The sequence below is a fragment of the Cynocephalus volans genome, chromosome 10 (assembly GCF_027409185.1).
Source record: "Cynocephalus volans isolate mCynVol1 chromosome 10, mCynVol1.pri, whole genome shotgun sequence".
Lineage (NCBI taxonomy): Eukaryota > Metazoa > Chordata > Mammalia > Dermoptera > Cynocephalidae > Cynocephalus > Cynocephalus volans.
This window is the reverse complement of record NC_084469.1, coordinates 19,196,026-19,212,896: the sequence shown is the minus strand read 5'-3', so window position 1 is coordinate 19,212,896 and position 16,871 is coordinate 19,196,026. Positions and strand designations below refer to the sequence as shown.

General features: G+C 44.5%; 2 protein-coding genes across 7 annotated transcripts in view; one reads left to right on the top strand and one right to left on the bottom strand.

Annotated features, from left to right (window-relative positions):
* Positions 1 to 5,923: 5,923 nt before the first annotated feature.
* PIGW (phosphatidylinositol glycan anchor biosynthesis class W) lies at positions 5,924 to 9,852 on the bottom strand. The gene is made up of 2 exons (XM_063111686.1): positions 9,298 to 9,852; positions 5,924 to 8,036 (listed from the first exon to the last, which is right to left on the bottom strand). The coding sequence occupies exon 2, from the start codon at positions 8,026 to 8,028 to the stop codon at positions 6,514 to 6,516; it is 1,515 nt and encodes a 504-aa protein (XP_062967756.1). The 5' UTR covers positions 8,029 to 8,036; positions 9,298 to 9,852; the 3' UTR covers positions 5,924 to 6,513.
* Positions 9,853 to 9,955: 103 nt separating this feature from the next.
* Positions 9,956 to 16,871, top strand: part of MYO19 (myosin XIX) — a 34,715-nt gene continuing 27,799 nt past the window's right edge. For 3 of the 6 annotated variants that reach the window (XM_063112036.1, XM_063112039.1, XM_063112041.1), the window contains exons 1-5: positions 9,956 to 10,115; positions 10,799 to 10,959; positions 12,258 to 12,393; positions 15,036 to 15,174; positions 15,541 to 15,689. In XM_063112036.1, coding sequence (XP_062968106.1) covers positions 12,382 to 12,393; positions 15,036 to 15,174; positions 15,541 to 15,689 — 300 coding nt within the window. In that variant the 5' untranslated portion in view covers positions 9,956 to 10,115; positions 10,799 to 10,959; positions 12,258 to 12,381. Of the gene's footprint in view, positions 10,116 to 10,798; positions 10,960 to 12,257; positions 12,394 to 14,962; positions 15,175 to 15,540; positions 15,690 to 16,871 lie in introns of those variants that run through there. The other 3 variants (XM_063112037.1, XM_063112035.1, XM_063112038.1) reach the window with 2 other exon arrangements.

Here is a 16,871-nt window from a genome sequence, read left to right as displayed (position 1 = left end):
CCGCAGGCACCACGGGGAGGGGGGGAGGGAGGACGGGGGATGTGGGGAGGGTGGGACAGGGAGGGGCCGAGGACCCCGGGCGGGGCCCCGCTTCCTCTCGCGAGACTGTAGGCCGCCACTGTGGAGTCGCGGCTTTCGAAATCCTCGCTGGGGCGGGGGGGCGGGGGTTGCTCCCGGGGCCATCCCGCGTGCATGCGTCCCTCCCCCGAGTCTAGCTACTCGGATTCGAAATGGGGCTGGTGGGAGGGGTGAGTAGATCTAACTCAGTCCTCCGCAGCGCAGACGGGGCTGGGAATCTCTCTCCCGCGGGGCGAGGGCGAAGGGAGCCGAGTTGACTCAGGACCGACCCGCGAGTCGAGGCCCAGGGAGGACTTGGGTAAGTCGTGAGTAGCTGGGGCTTCCGAGGTCAGAGGGAGAGCAGAAGGCGAGAGGGAGAGAAAGGGAGACAAGCATCTGGGCGGGGGGGTGGGGGGAGACAAAGTCTGGCCTGGGTTTTCAGGTACTTGACGCCATTTAATCTGATTTCCACTGCAGGAAGACTGAAGGAGGAAAGGACCCCGACACTCTGATTGACAGGGAGCCATCCACATAACTGCTTCCCGACCTGGGACTGCATTGAGATCCAGCTGAGGGGACCGAAGAGTGCTGAGTTATTTGTTGTGGTGGTTACACTAGACGCATATAGAAAGCCGGATAGTGGCTTTTGTATGTGTCCTGGCCAAAGAAACTTTTGGGCTGGCTTAATATTACCTTAGGGACTCCCTTGGGCAAAGTAGTGGTACTGGCCAAAGGCCCTTCCCTTTGACTATCTCACAAGAAGCAGGACTGTAAGGACAATTCCTCTACAGTGCTCACCATCATGGTCTGAGTTCCTACCTGGAAGGCTTTGGAGTCCTGTTGTAAAGCCCAAGTAGTAGTTGGGAAATATTTTGCCTATGAAAGTTTTGGCGATTTTAAAGATAAATCCATTTACTGCTCTTACTACTGACTAATCTTTAGGACAGATCTGTATTTCCTGGTAGAATAGCTAGAGCTGTGATACTGACCTTTAAAGAGTATTTTGAGGGCCGGCCCGTGGCTCACTCGGGAGAGTGCGGTGCTGATAACACCAAGACCATGGGTTCGGATCCCTATACAGGGAAGGCCGGTTCGCTCACTGGCTGAGCATGGTTCTGACAACACCAAGTCAGAGATCCCCTTACCGATCATCTTTTAAAATAAATAAATAAATAAAAATAAGATAAAAAGTATTTTGGTCACCACCTGAAGATTCACAACAAAAAACCCCATAGTGCATCCTTAGCCATGTTGACTTATGACATTGTGTGGTCACTGTAAGGTTGGGTGACATAATAAACTGGAAGAACCATTGTTCAGTCCCAAAGATGTGACTATTTAGCAAGTTTTTATATCTTTTGGCCATGTTAGGAGGGCAGAACAGTGTGATCATTAGCTTAAATCCAGTAGGCATATAGGATGTGCACGCCACTTCTGACAGGTTAGACTGTGTAGCCAAAATTTGAACATTAGAGAATCTTGTGTTTTATGTAAAGAACACTCAAGAAAAAAAATACTGTGGCTTTTAAGGTCTAGAAGTGCTTCTTTAAAAGCGACATCAAGCAATGTACCTACTTTAAACCTTTTAAACTTTGGATTATGGTTGGTAAAGAATGTTGAAAATAACAAGCTCAATATTTAGGTGCTAATTTTAGTTACTTCCATTACTTGAACATACCAGATGCAAAGAACAGAGTATTCACCTTGGGGTCTTAAATCTAAGTTAGAAAATGCATTGAAACCTAGATATAAAACACAATAAAATGGGCTAGCTGTTAAGCTCAGCCTTACACCGAGTTCATCCCCATACTGGCCAGCCACCAAAAAAATAAATAAATACATCGTAATAAAATAAAGAGACCACAATAATCTCTTTCCATCTGGATTTACTTTCCCTGATTTGGGTTTGTCTTTTAGGTCCACTGAGCACACTTCCTGGTATCTTTGGTTTTTTTGTTGTTGTTTGTTTGTTTTTTTTTTTTTAAAAGATGACCGGTAAGGGGATCTTAACCCTTGACTTGGTGTGGTCAGCACCACGCTCACCCAGTGAGTGAACCGGCCATCCGTATATGGGATCCGAACCCGGGGCCTTGGTGTTATCAGCACCGCACTCTCCCGAGTGAGCCACGGGCCGGCCCCCTGGTATCTTTGGATAATGCTTCACATACTATGGGCATTCAACAAATACATATTCTAAGGCTAAAAAAGATGGATAGCTTGCTAGATAAGTTGCTTTTTCTCAAGAAGGTAGCCTGAGTGCTACAAATACAATAAAATTAATATCGAAGGGAAATTGCTTAGAAAATTATTTCATTGCAAAAGAACTTTTCAGTTTTTACAGTGCATCTTCCGAATAGTTTTAGAGTAAGCACTTATTTTTACTTTCTGTATTGGTCTATCTTCAGCTATAACCACTAGTGCTGCAGCAAATATTTCTTGAATATTGTCCTATGTACTTTAAAATGAAAAGTATCTGCCTTAGAGAGCTTACCTCTAATCACTTGACAAAACAAGTGATTTCTACATGAAAAAGCCAGTTGTTTCCTATTTTTTTATTTTGATGTTGACATTGTGAAGAATTTGAAAGACCAGGAAAGATAACACAACAGCTGAGCACAGCTGCTACCTAATAAAGAACAGTTGAAGTGTGATGGAGATGTGATAAATTATCAGCAAAATACCACTTCCTGTTAGGTCCCCGATGTGTGAGAAGGCAGCCATAAACTTAGGCATAAATGAGATATGACTATTCTCCAAGCCACATAGGTTTAAAAGAAATGAACAGTAACAACATATTCCTTATTATTTCTTATCTTCATAGACTATATGTAAACTCCTACCGAACAAAATGTTTTTTAATGATTTTTTTAATATATTGGACATTGATGCTCAATAAAAACAAAACTGGTTGTCATCTGAACACAGAGCTATTGGTACACATGTGGTAGATATCCCGTTTCTAACTGTGTAAAATTAAAATCATGGGAGTGACTCACTTTCTCAAGGCCGTAGATGGGCTAAAGTCCTAGACCAGATTATATTCTTCCTAGTTCAATCTTCACTTTCTTTCTCCCTTCTCTGTCCTCAAAAATTGAGTTACAAAGAAAATAGTTGATTAGAATACCTTCTGTTGTTTTCACTGTAATAACCACATTTTGTGTGGTAGTAAAATTGATAGCAGAATATTATTTAAATTACTACAGCTGTCGAAATCTGAGGATCTATGAATCCAGTTTTCTTTCTCATGAGCTCACACTTGGGAAATTCTGTTTTATCTGTCAAAAATAGAGACACACTTTCCGCACTTAGTCTTTTTTTTTTTTTTTTTTAAGATGACTGGTAAGGGGATCTTAACCCTTAACTTGGTGTTGTCAGGACCACGCTCTCCCAAGTGAGCCAATTGGCCATCCCCACATAGGGATCCGAACCTGTGGCCTTGGTGTTATCAGCACCACACTCTCCCAAGTAAACCACGGGCCGGCCCTCCCACTTAGATTTTTTTAAAGGAAAAATAATGTTTACAATTTAAAATGTAAGCTCCTTGAAGGAGGGACTTTGTCTTATTTTCTGTTGTACCCTGGCACCTATACCTACTACGTCAGAAGTCAATAACTCTGTTGATCTTTCTTTTCTGTAAACTAGGTTCAAGTCAGAGTGGCCTTTGCATGTTAATTTTTATTTTTATGAATGCTATTTCATTAGCTCTTACGTGACTTTCAGAATTGGAGGTGGAAATAACATAGGGTGCACTTTGTTCTTTTAAGTTATGATTCAGTATCTAATTGTCAAGACATAAACTTACTGAGAAATATTTAAGAACTAGAAAAGGATGAAGCAGTTAATGCCAAGCAGCAGACCAATTAGACAACATACTCATCTAAGTCATCAAATAACTTACTTTTAATTACTTTTTCTAAATGAGAGAATAACATGGTTGAGCCTTTGCCCTCCTCTGTATTGCTGAACAGATAAATTGTGGGGTATCCTCAGTGACATAGTTAGCAGGAAAACCAATTGCCTTTCATAACCATGCATAATTTACATAATATATAACCTTATTGGTTATATTTCAAAAGTCTTTTTTTTTTTTTTTTTCCTGGTGGCTGGCCTGCTATGGGGATCCAAATCCTTGACCTTGGTGTTAAAAGTCTTACTTTTAAGGACTGGCCCTGTGGCTCACTCGGGAGAGTGTGGCACTAGTAGCGCCAAGGCCAGAGGTTCGGATCCTGTGTAAGGATGGCCGGTGAGTGTGTGGTGCAGAGAACACCGTGCTGGAGGGTTGTGATCCCCTTACCGGTCAGTCTTACTTTTAAACTGAAAATAAGGGGCTGGCCTGTGGCTCACTCGGGAGAGTGCAGTGCTGATAACACCAAGGCCACAGGTTCGGATCCCATATAGGGATGGCCGGTTTGCTCACTGGGTGAGCGTGGTGCTGACAACACCAAGTCAAGGGTTAAGATCCCCTTACCGGTCATCTTTTAAAAATAAAATAAAATAAAATAAAAATAACTGAAAATAAAATCTGATCTTTATTTTCAGTTACATAACTTAAACATACTGATTTCTTTGGGGGGGGATTTCTTTCAATAATAGATTAACTCCAAATGTAACTGATTGTAGTTAGCAAATATAAAGTGCCACATAAATGCTAAATTAGCCATCAATTTAACAAATTGAAGTAAACTAATTAGTGCAATAGTAATATTAATAAATTTTTAACTTTGAGGCAACTAATTAAAAAGCAAATCTACAATTTAATATCAGAAGAGGCTCCACCTACTCTACATTACACAAATAATCCAGGTTGTTCACCATCATTCTGACCCCTAGCTTTTTCTGCAGTAATGAGATTGCTACTTGAAAATAGAACTAAAGGCAAATTTTAATTGATTTTTTTGCCTACTTTGAATGATATAGTGAACATTAGATTTGGAAACTAAGGATTTTGTGGGTTTTAAAAAGATTTTGAACAGCAGATTTAAAGGTCTGCTCCGAGTTTAAGTGACTCAAGTTCTCTGTAGTATATTGAACCTTAATATAGCCATAGTTTTATTAATTTAGACTAGGTACTTGATAACTTTTACCTTTCTCACTAGTTTTCTTTCTCTTTAACATGGTGAGGTATGCCTTAAATATGGCCCTTGCCTGCCTCTTCAGCTCACTGCCCATGCTCTCCCTTTTTTTGAGTTCCAGCCTTCTTTTAGTTCTAGGTTCCCTCCCAATTTAGGACTTTTACTGAAGGATTCATCCTACCTAGAATGCTTTCTGCTTTTACCCCTTCCCACCCCCCAAACACACATACTCTTTAACTCCTCATCCTACCCATTAGCTCTGCTCAAAAAAATACCCTCTGTGGAGAATACTTTGACTCCTTACTAGATCAGTTCTTCATTTGACACTTGTGGTAACCTATACTTTTTTTTTTTTTTTTTAAAGATGACCGGTAAGGGGATCTCAACCCTTGACTTGGTGTTGTCAGCACCATGCTCAGCCAGTGAGTTAACTGGCCATCCCTATATAGGATCCGAACCCGCGGCCTTGGTGTCATCAGCACCACACTCTCCCGAGTGAGCCACAGGCCGTCCCAACCTATACTTTTTCTTCATGACTTAAGTTATAATAGTTGTTTCATGTCTGTTTTCCCCACTAAACTGAAAAGCTCCAAGATACCAGGAAACTTATACTTTACTTATCATTGTATCCCTAGTACAGAGTAGGCCAAAAAAATGAATCAGCCCTAAAGCAAAACTTTTATTGTCTGATAAGTATTATGTATGTAAACCACATCATAGAATTCAGTCCATTCTTTGGAGCATTTAACTTTTCTGACTTCATAGTATATAAGTATCTGACTTAACACTTGCTTCTTACTCCTAGGCTTTACTAAAAGATTAAAATTGATACAGCCAGCCACCCACACACACACACAAAATTGAGCAGTAAAGAAGTACTGACAATCCATAATTCACACTGAAATGTCTTGATGTCTACTATAAATGTATATTACATTTATTATAATAAAATACAATAAAAAATACAGAATGCCATAAGGTCACATTAAGATGGAAAATAAAATCCTCCTCTCCACCTCCAATCTTCCAGTGTCACAACTATAAACAGTTTCTATAAAATACAGTTAGCCCAACTGGCTAGAGCATGGTGTTATAATACCAAAGTCAAGGGTTTGGATCCCCACATGGGCCAGCCACCAAAAGAAAAAAACAATATGGACTTTTAATAAATTCTAACATGTCCCAAGGCTTTGTTCTCTTGGTTTATTTTATACAGTATCGATACATTAAAGTACTAAGCATCACTACTATTATAGGGAAGGACTAAAACTCTATAATAAAATATGGTTAACACTGGGTTACCAAAAGCACATTTTCTTCACATTTAATATTTTTCCCCATTAAAGTAATATTGCTCAAATACAGATACACCTGTCCCTGTTGATCACCAAAATTTTATAGTCACATCTTGTAAATGTGCTACATATGTAATTAAACAGTTGGTAAACATATAGAAATAGAGCAGAAACAAGGCCCACAAGGTACTGCTGTGTAATGTATCTACCATCAGGTTGATCAGGCCAGTTGTTACATTTGACAGCAAGAAAAAAATTAACTGGTGTCTGTTCATAGCTGTGATTAAACAAACACTGGGTTCCTTTCTTTCAGCTTCAGGGACTAGAGATTCTGAATGTTTTCTATTTGTAGCAGGTGACTGGGTAAGTTTCCAAGAACATGGTACTACAGCCCCTTCAATTAGAAATTTTGCAAAACTCAAAATTATGTCGCCCAGTAATAAAACACTGAGAAGAATCAGGCAAGAAGCAACTATCCAAATACAAAAGGCTAAATTGGCCATCCTTCGAGATGCTGCTTCTACATTGACTTGAACTATATAAAGAGATATAAAGAGGCTAATAGCTACCAGTAGAAGACAACACATGACTTTTATCCAGTCTTTGCTATGTGTTTTGTTCTTAAGCACATATGACCCTGTTTGCACACCAGCCATGTGTATTGCCACATACCCCAAGGTAGAGATTATTCCTTCTCGGTTGGCATTTAATAAACCAACCCTTGTGCCACTGCCATCAGTGCCATACAAAATTAACCTCTTCAGCGGGGTAAAATCAAGGGCTAGCTGGTATAATACAGTAATGCTGATGGCCATAATCCAGGATTTATTTAAAGGAAAAATTATCAAAAGCAGTGATGTTACCACTTTTACAACTATTATGGTAAAGAAAAAGTTCCAGTGAACTCCATACTCAGTGAAATGTTCCTGATAGCCTATGGATTTTATAATGACTAATCGTCCTATTCCTAGGAAAACTAACGGCCAAACAGAGTACAATGACTTTTTAAAACAATAAAATCTGGATCCTTCCATATATTTTCTCCTCTTTACCTCTGGACAAACCATTGCAGACCCAAAAATAAAGCCGCCTACTCCAAAATCCATTGCTCCTGTCCCATAGAGCTCAGTTTTGGCAAATCTTCTGGGAAAAAGTGGGAAGTCCACAGCCAAAATGGCAATAGCAGTAAATACACTGTTTACTACACGGAAAGAAGAGATGGCTGGAATGTATTCTGATTCTAGGCTGGTTTTCAAGAATTTCTCAAGGATTTTCTGTACAGGTACTCTGGCATAGCAAGTCCTCCTTTGGTATATTTGATAGAGCAACCCCACCCCAAAGATAATTACAGTGAGATAATCAAGGCCAACAAATGGATGCAAAACGGTCAAAATAGCCACCATGGGAACTATTAGGAACACAAAGTCAATAAAGAATTGAGTTCTCCAGGTATGTGAAGAAGAACACAAGTGCTGTGAGAAAATGATCAGAAGCCCTCTGACTAGGATACAGAGTGGAGGATAGCACAAGCCCTTGGTGATTTCCAGCACGCTGGTTCCATTAAGGTTACTGACAAAATCTTCCTTCATCTGCTTTTGAGACATTTTTCTTCCTGTGAAGGCAAGAGCAAAGGAATAGATTTGTGGAAAGCAACATTCTTGTGGGACTGGCATATATATGTACCTGACTTGCTTTTACTCTTATTCTTAAGTTTCAGAGCAGAACTTTAGGCCCTAATGATTCCAAATCAGGGGCAGAACCTAGGACTCATGATTCCCCTTCCAAGGATTGTTGGAAGAAGCCTAACACTGATGTATTAGAATAGCAAAGTCACACTAATAGCATGAAATTATTGGTTAGAAAGCTTTGTCTATTTTCAGATGTTCCTTGATTTATGATGGGGTACATCCCAATAAACCCATCCTAAATTGAAGATATCCTAAGTTGAAAATGCAGTTAATACACCTAACCTATGGAACATCATAGCTTAGCCTAGCCTACCTTCAACGTGCTTACATCAGCCTACACTCGGGCAAAATCATCTAACACAAAGCCTATTTTATAATAAAGTGTTGAATGTCTAAGATAATTTACTGAATACTGTACTGAAAGTGAAAAACAGAATGATTGTATGGGTTTCTACTGCATGTGGATTGCTTTTGCACCATTCTAATGTGGAAAAACCATCCGAAGTTTTAAGTCAGGGACAGCCTGTATATGATTGACTCACAAGGAAAGTGAATTTGATATCAACCCTGAGAATGGCATCACAGTCAGGTAGGAATTTCTATTTACAGAGCATAGTATGTGTCATGAAGATTATTAACGAAAACTAAATACGCCTTACTATTACTTTTAAACCAAACTCGGGGCTAGGAGGGCGGTGGGGGGGGGGCGGGGGAAGAAGCTTTAAGTACTTTGGAGTTGGGGGCCTCGGTTTCTGTTCAAGGCTGCTCTAAACCTACTGCCTCTGGTACAAAATGTGAGCCCTGTGCCTGCTGTGATCTCCCGCACCTCAGGCTTTTCCTTCCCTCACTTACAGACAGCGACATTTTCAGGTTAAGGTGTGAGCAGACAGAATGGATGTACAGCACATACAGCACATACTAGTGTTAGCCGTTCTTTAAAAGTGATATAAAACATCTCTGCCACATATTAGTGTCAGAAAAGCGGCACGCTGGAAGAACAAAAATTCATTTGTTGGTCAAACATGAACAATACTGAATATACAGATGAATGCATACATGAGTATGGCCTGTCTGGGCCCCGAAACAACACCTCACGTAACCGACCCGAATCGACTGGCTTTTAAATTTTAAAAATAAAAGTCCTTTTCCTGACAGACGCCCACCACAGCCACGCCCCACCCTTACACTTCACTCGCTTGCGCTTCGGGTGGTACCGGCGCCCCCGACAGAGGGTGATCTATGCGGGCCGGGCCGCCGAGAGGCCCCTGCGCCCGCGGGACCACGCCGGAGCCAACCGCTTCCGCCTCCCGAGCGGCGCTTCCGGCCGACGCGGGGCAGCCTGCTCTTCCGGGCCGGCAGATTCCGCGCTCCGGCTCAGGATGGCACTCGCCAGCTCCCCACGTCCGGCTTTCCCTATTGTCCAGCCCAAGTCCTCTCGAGTCGAGGCTGTGCGCCTCTGTCAGAGGAGCGCCTGAAGCGGAAAAGGCGTGTCATGCGCCTCGCTGTAGCCCCCTGGACCCCGCGGCGAGGCCTTGTCAGGGTAATGGGGGTCTGAGGAACCCGCGCGAGATTCGGCCACGGCGACCTCTACTGAAAAACCCCGCAGTTCCGGGAGCGCGCGGAGGTTCAGGACACCGCGCTTCCCGAGTTTCTCCCCACAGGACACGGAAGGCCGCCGTTTTCCCCTTATCTTACTGAGATTCTCAAAATACCCCGCCCCAGATCGACCCGGGACCGGGCGTCCCGGGAGGGCCACGTGCGCCCTGAGCCGCGTGTGCGCGCCCCGCCCCTGGGGAGGAGCCGGCCGGCTCTCGGCCACTCGGCCAGGGCGGCAGCCGGGCGAGTACGGTCCTGCTGGACCGGCTTTCTCTCCTCCCTGCTCCCTTCCGCCACTCCTCTTCCCTCCCCGCCCCAGGCTTTTCGCGCCTCCTCACCCGGTCTGTCCGCCTTACCAGTCGAGCTGGGTGGGGGCCGCACGCTCGGCTCTTTAGGCCGTGGGACCGGTGAGTGCCATCCCCAGCCCAGACCCGAAGCCCTTAGCGACCCCGCAGGGGGCAAGACCAGCGGCAGCCGGTTTGCCCCGTAGCGCTGAGGAAGATGGGGGCGTCTCTCTCCTTGCCAAAGCTCCGTTTCCTTTCCCTCGTCACTTTTCTTTTTGACTTTCCCGTGTCCCAGAGGGAGGTAGCCCTGCTGTTGGCCCTTGCCCAGAATAAGGACCTTTCATGGGTTACCCTCCACCTTTTCATCTTGCCGGCAGAGAGAGGCCTGGGTGGGTGCAGGGTCCCGGCTGGCAGACTAGGACCGGGCGCCTGCCCCTCTCCTCGCCCTACCCAAGGACCGGGGAGGAGGCGGAGCAGCCGCGCCCTTGGCTGGGGTCATGTCCACCTTCCCGGGAAGGACATACTCTCCCGTGCCAGGTGCTTCTGGAGGGGCATCCCAGCCCTGGGCACGGCGGGCACGACGCCCTGACCGGGAGTCCTGGTTCCCGCCAGCAGACTGAGGCGGGGCCAGCTGGGCTCCCAGGACCCTTAACCAACTCTTTGCCTCTGCCCTCGCATTGTCCTTCTCTGAGCCAAGAAAGAAACTGAGGCTGGGGGGAAGTGGGGAAGAGGAGCTGGTGATCAGGTTGCCACTTGCCTTGACCAGGTGTTCCTTCTATTCATTACCATCTCCCTTCTGCCCACAGTGGTCACACCCTTCCCAGAAATCCTTGGCTGTAATGCGAAGCCAAGGGGAGCAGGAGCTGGGAGAACTGGAGAAAACCGCTCTAATCTGACTTGACTCCAGCTGGAAGCTAACTCTGCGTCAGGCATCCTAACAACCAACATTTGCAAAGCTCTCTCACAGGTACTAGCCCATTTGACCCTTAATTTAGCACTACGAGGTCTAGATATTCTTATTCCATTTTGTAAATGAGGAAACAATAAGGTTTAAGAGCTCTTGTGATCTGCTTTAGAAGGGTTGTGGGCTTTGGATTCTAACCCCACAACCTGTTGTCCTCCCCATCTGGACCTCTCTCTTAATATGAGCTTCCAGTTGGGGGAGCTTTGTTTCCTTGAGTCTCCAGAGCCTTCTGCGTGGCTGTTCCCTGAATGGGTTAGTGTCCAGGGTGAATGTGTCTAACACAGTCTTGATGCCCTTTTCTGCCTGAATTGTCCTTATTCCAATTTCCATGAAAGTCTTTATCCCTGGGTCCTTTAAAAACTAGATGTATTCAGAGCCTCAAAAAGACCTCCACCAGAGTTAATCCATTAGAGATACCCTTCATTCTCGTCCCTTCCTGGTGGGGGAGGTGCTGAAGCCTGGAAAATTCCAAGTCTGAGAGTCACTTACCATTCTTCAGAGATTGGCCTTGGCCCAGGCTCACAACACCCGTTCTCTCAAATGGATTCCCCTCCCTTGAAATCACCACCTTCTTGAAGTTGACACTGAAGTTCTTGAAGTTCTAATTTGTGCCCCCAAATGGATCAACCCTTAGTTCTAAAAATATTCACCCGCTAAGTGAATATTCAGATTTGTACTTTGGGGGTTTTTTTGTTTGTTTAATTTGGGGGGGAGCAGCTGGCCAGTACCAGATTTGTATTTCGTATGGTGCTTTCAAACCATGACCTCATTGACCTTCACAGCTACTCCTCCTGAGGTAAATTTAACTATCCCCATTTTCAAGGTGAGGAATCCAGGTAGGTGATGTGGCTTGCTCAAGGTCACACACAGCATATGGCTAAGCTGTGATTCCCCTCCCACACAACAGCTTTTCCTGGAGCATCGGGAGTTGACTCCAGCCTACTCTACCCACCAAACACTAGCTACGCTGAAACAGGATATTTTTGTCTAGTGGAGAGGATAGAGCACGAGGCTTCTCTGTCTCCTAGTGTCTTCTTTATACTCTGTGGCATACTGACCCAGAAGATCTTCAGTCCCACTCCAACCCTAACCCTGTAATAAAACTGGCCCAGGGAGTCTTTGGAGGCTCTCATAAAAGTTTCCCCTGTTCCCTAATTGGCAAGGGAAAGGATGGCTCTCACTCTGCCTAGGCTTGCCCTGGTTCTCATTTTGGCATCTCTTGCTTGGTGGAAAGAGTAGTAGTGAGTCACCCTGGAGAAGCCCTCACCTGTGTGTGGCTCTTGTCTTCTCTCATGCCTCAGGCTCTGATTCCTACAGAACTCAGCCCTTTGCTGAAGCCATGCCCCAGCCCGTGGCCCCATGACCAGGTGGATAGCACTCCTTGTGCCAGTGACCCAGAACCCTGGCTGATCACATTAAAGCAGGATGCTCCAGCAGGTAAAACCTCAACCTTTGTTAACCAGGCCCTCAAGCACCTGAGGCACTTGCCTATCTTTTGCTTGACTAAATGAAGGGTACACTGCCCTTACCTGGAAGGAAGGGAAAGACCCTGAAAAGTTATTTCTTCTTTTCACTTCTTCAGGTAGTCACACCAATGCCTTTCATTCATTATTAAGAAGCTCTTCTTGATATCCAATTTGAATCTCTCCTCTGTGGTTTTTAGCTCTTTTCCTTGGGGTGGGTAAGAGAATCCTTAGGGCAGTTTGGTAACCTTGTAGAGAGGGAGTCCTGAGACACATCCCTGCCTCCTGAATCATCGAAGCACAGTGGGTACCTGAGATTTCCAAGACGATGTGTTCTTTGAAGCTGAACCTTAAAGAATAAGAAGGAATTAGCCAAGCGGAGAAGGAAAGTAAGGAGTACAGGCAAAGAGGTCAGGCTATGCAAAATGTAGGAGAAGATGACCAGTCTGGAAATATAGAAGGATTCTGTTGAGTGGATCACGAGGTGTGTGAAACCTGCCCTTACTCCAGGCCTCTGCAGTTGCTCTGTGTTGAGCCCTTGTTATATAGTAGGCATTACGCTAAGAATTTGCATGTATAATTTTGTTTAATCCTTACATCATCCCCATGAGAAAGATACACTATTATATATACAGTACTATTATATCACCATTTTGAATATAAGACTCAGAGAGGTTAAGTGGCTTATTAAAGGTCACATTCATTATCAGAAGTTTGGAAAATACAAATAAGCAAAAAGAACATTAAAATTATTAATAATTGTATTACCCAGAGATAACCAACATTTTAGAGAATATTGTAGATTTTTTTTCCTAAGTATATGTTTTAAAAACATTTAAAGGTATTATACTTTTTTTGTAACCTGCTTTATTCCATTGTATGGATATGCTATAATTTAAGCAGCCTACTATTTGACATTCTGTTTTCAATTATTTTATAATTATAAATGGCTCTATGTACACTGACATTCTGTGGCCTTTACGTAGGATCATTTTTGAGAAACAATTGCAGACTTAAGGGGCATGCATAGTTTAAAGCTTTTGATATATTATTGCTTAATTAGAAGAGCCACTTTTAGGGGCCGGCCCGTGGCTCACTCGGTAGAGTGCGGTGCTGATAACACCAAGGCCCCGGGTTCGGATCCCATATATGGATGGCCGGTTCGCTCACTGGCTGAGTGTGGTGCTGACAACACCAAGTCAAGGGTTAAGATCCCCTTACCGGTCATCTTAAAAAAAAAAAAAAAAAAGAAGAGCCACTTTTAGAAGAATAATAGCTAATCTTATTTAGCATATTCCAGATGACTTTCTAAGCCCTTCATGTGCTTATTAGTATCTATGAAGTAGGGACTATCACTATTGCCATTTTACAGAAGAGAAAATTGAGGCACAAAGAGATTAAGAAACTTAAACAAGAGATTATATAACTAGTAAGTGGTAGAATCAGGATTCAAACCCAAGAAATCTAGCTTTCAAGTCTAAGCTCCTGATCACTAACGTGACTCTCTGGATGGATTAGAGTTGTTCATAAATTTTGGCTGGGTTTGTGAGTGGTTTGTTGGTTTTTTTTTCTACTAGAACAGAGGGGTTTGCATGGATCCAGCCATGCTCTGACCTCAGCACTTATCCAGGAGGCCAAGAACCTGCCTCATGCATTATGGTGGGCCCAAAGTTCAGAGAACAGGCAACGTCTTTGGAAGAAACTCATTACTGGGCCTCTCAGATGAAACTTGCCACCTTGGCCTGTTTCCCTGAGGTGTTTAAACTGTTAGGGCTCACCAGTCTCATTGGAAACTCACATATGTCATATCACAGACCTCTTCCTTCAAAAGCAGATGCCTGTCTTCTATTCCCACCCCATCTTTCCTACATCCCCAAGAAAGATGGGAAGAGAACTGGGACCATGGGAGGAAAGTAGGGAGATGAAACATGTGGAAAGTGTTGGCATAAGGATGGGCAAGGGAAAAGGAAGGTGCTATTCCTCTTGGTGCCCATTCTTTACCTGATACAGCCTTCTGAGCCAGCTTCCTCTCAAATAGACCCAAGGCAGAGGGAACCAGTTCATTAGCCAGGCTAAAGTTAAGCCCCAAGAGATAGGCGATGAAGGCTTGGGGCTCCCTCTTTGGGAAGATACTGCCATCTTTCATCACAAGCTGAATGGTCTGTTCCCAAAAAGGCCCAATGCATGGTTCTTTTCTTTTGCAATACTCCTATAGCAGCCCCTCCTTTGGGTCCCGCCTGTGGCAGGCCCAGTAAGGCTGGTAGCCTGGAAGCTGACTGGATGGAGCTCTTCGCAAAGGTAATGGGATAGCGTTTGTTGAGTACATACTGTGTGTCAGGCACTAACTCAGTGCTTTGTAGATCTCTTACTTTTCTTTCCAATAGCCCTGTGAGTTAAATTTATTTTCCTTTGTTTACAAATAAAGAAGCTGTGGCTCAGAGAGGGAAACTTACCCAGACTCACAGGGCTAGTAAGTGGCAGAACTGAAATTTGAACTTAACCAGACTGTGATATTAGAGACCTGTTCTCTTTCTACTATACAGGCTCCCACCTTTAATGTACCTGCCAGCTGGTCTGAGTCTCAGTTCCCATGGCCCTCGGGTTATTCCCTTGCAGATTAATGGCCACAGTTCAGGCTCTGATGCCCAAGGCAGGGACTCCCTCAGAGAAGACCTCCAGGAGTTCCTGGGCGGAGAGGCCCCACTGCACCAGCTCGATGACCTCACCAGGGTGAATCCTGTGACGCTGGAGACAGGTATGGGCCTTCCACTCCTCAAGAGTGCCGTCTCCATGATGGTGGAGGTGTGATGAGGGTATTCAGCACAGCCTCCCCAGGTCACATTGACGCAGGCAGGACTCCTGACCTACATGGAGGCAGGTGGGCTGCTCCAGTCCTCTGCCTGGGAGAGCCTGGCAGCTGCACCTAGGCTCCCCAGGGCAGGCTTTGCTCCAGATTTGGGACTCATCTTAATTAGATCTTGTATCTATTCATCAGGGAGCTGCTGGGATCTAATGGCACTTGGCTGATTGCAGAGGGAGGGCTGTGCGGCAGATGTGTGTCTGTGTGTATGGTTTTGTCTGTATTAGAGCCAGAGTTTGCTAAATGTGTTCTCTGCCTCAGTCCTGAGATGCCTGCAGGCCCGGTACATGGCAGACACATTCTACACCAATGCTGGCTGTACCCTGGTGGCTCTAAACCCCTTCAAGCCTGTCCCTCAGCTCTACTCACCAGAGCTGATGAGAGAGTACCATGCTGCACCTCAGCCCCAGGTAAGGGTTAGCCACTTCCTGTGGCCTCACGCCTCCCCAACCTCACTCTTCACCTCCCTGCAGTTTCCACATCCTTAGGCATCTATTCATCAGCCAAGTAACCATTCAAAGTGTTGGTGCCATGGCCCTGCCCAACAGGAGCTTGAAGAATTTTGGACACATAGAGAACTGACTATAGGACAGAAGGTGCAAAGTGGGGATAAGTAAATATTTGTTTAACTGAGTATGGAAACCTAAAATAGGGGCTCAGGGTCAAGGATTTCTTTCTTCCTTTCTTCCTTTTTTTTTTTTTTTTTTTTACTTATTTGCAGATTTATTAATAGGAAAGGATTTACAAAGGTATATTTGTATATTTAACAAACCATCTTTTTTTGGGGGGGGGGTGGCTGGCCAGTACAGGGATTGAACCCTAGACCTTGGTGTTAATAGCACCATGCTGTAACCAACTGAGCTAACTGGCTAGGTCCACAAAACACCTTTTTAGAAAAGAATAAAATTACATGTGATAAGGATTGCCTAGAAAATTCAGCACATGTTCATTTCTACTGAAAAGAATAAATTATTCTACTGAGAAGAGAATAAATTATTTGGGGGGTGGTGGCGGCAGTGGTGTGGGCAGGGAATGGACTTCTTGATGTTAGAATGCATGATGTGTTTAGGGAGAGGCAAGAGCAAACTTACAAGCAGGAGGAAGGCTGTGGGGAAAGAGGCAGTAGACAAGGAGGATGAGAAAGGCAGGACTGTTTGTGAAGGGTCTGAAGCACCACAGTAGGCAGAGAGAATCCACAAAGTTTCTTTATCAGGGTGAAGGTGGCACTGTGAACACAGCTCACTAGGGGAATAATTACTCTGGGAGTTGAGTTTAGGAGGGTGAGACAGGAGGCAGAGAAAACAGCTGGAGGCTTTGTAACAGTCCAGGTGATAGGTGGTTGGAGCAAGGGCAGGTGTAGAGAGGGACGGCTCTGGCACTATCTGCAGCAGGTGCCTTCTCCCTCAGGAAGCTGTGGATAAATGACTATTGCTGGGTGGGCTGGCTAGGCATTGTGCAGACGGCCTAGCCCTTTAGAAGTTCACACATAGTAAAGTGTCCAAGTGGGGAAGTCTGTCCTCAGAGCCCCTATCACCAATTGACTACCCTGCCTCCTCAAGGGCAAAAGCCAGGTCATGGTTCCTTCTGTTTCC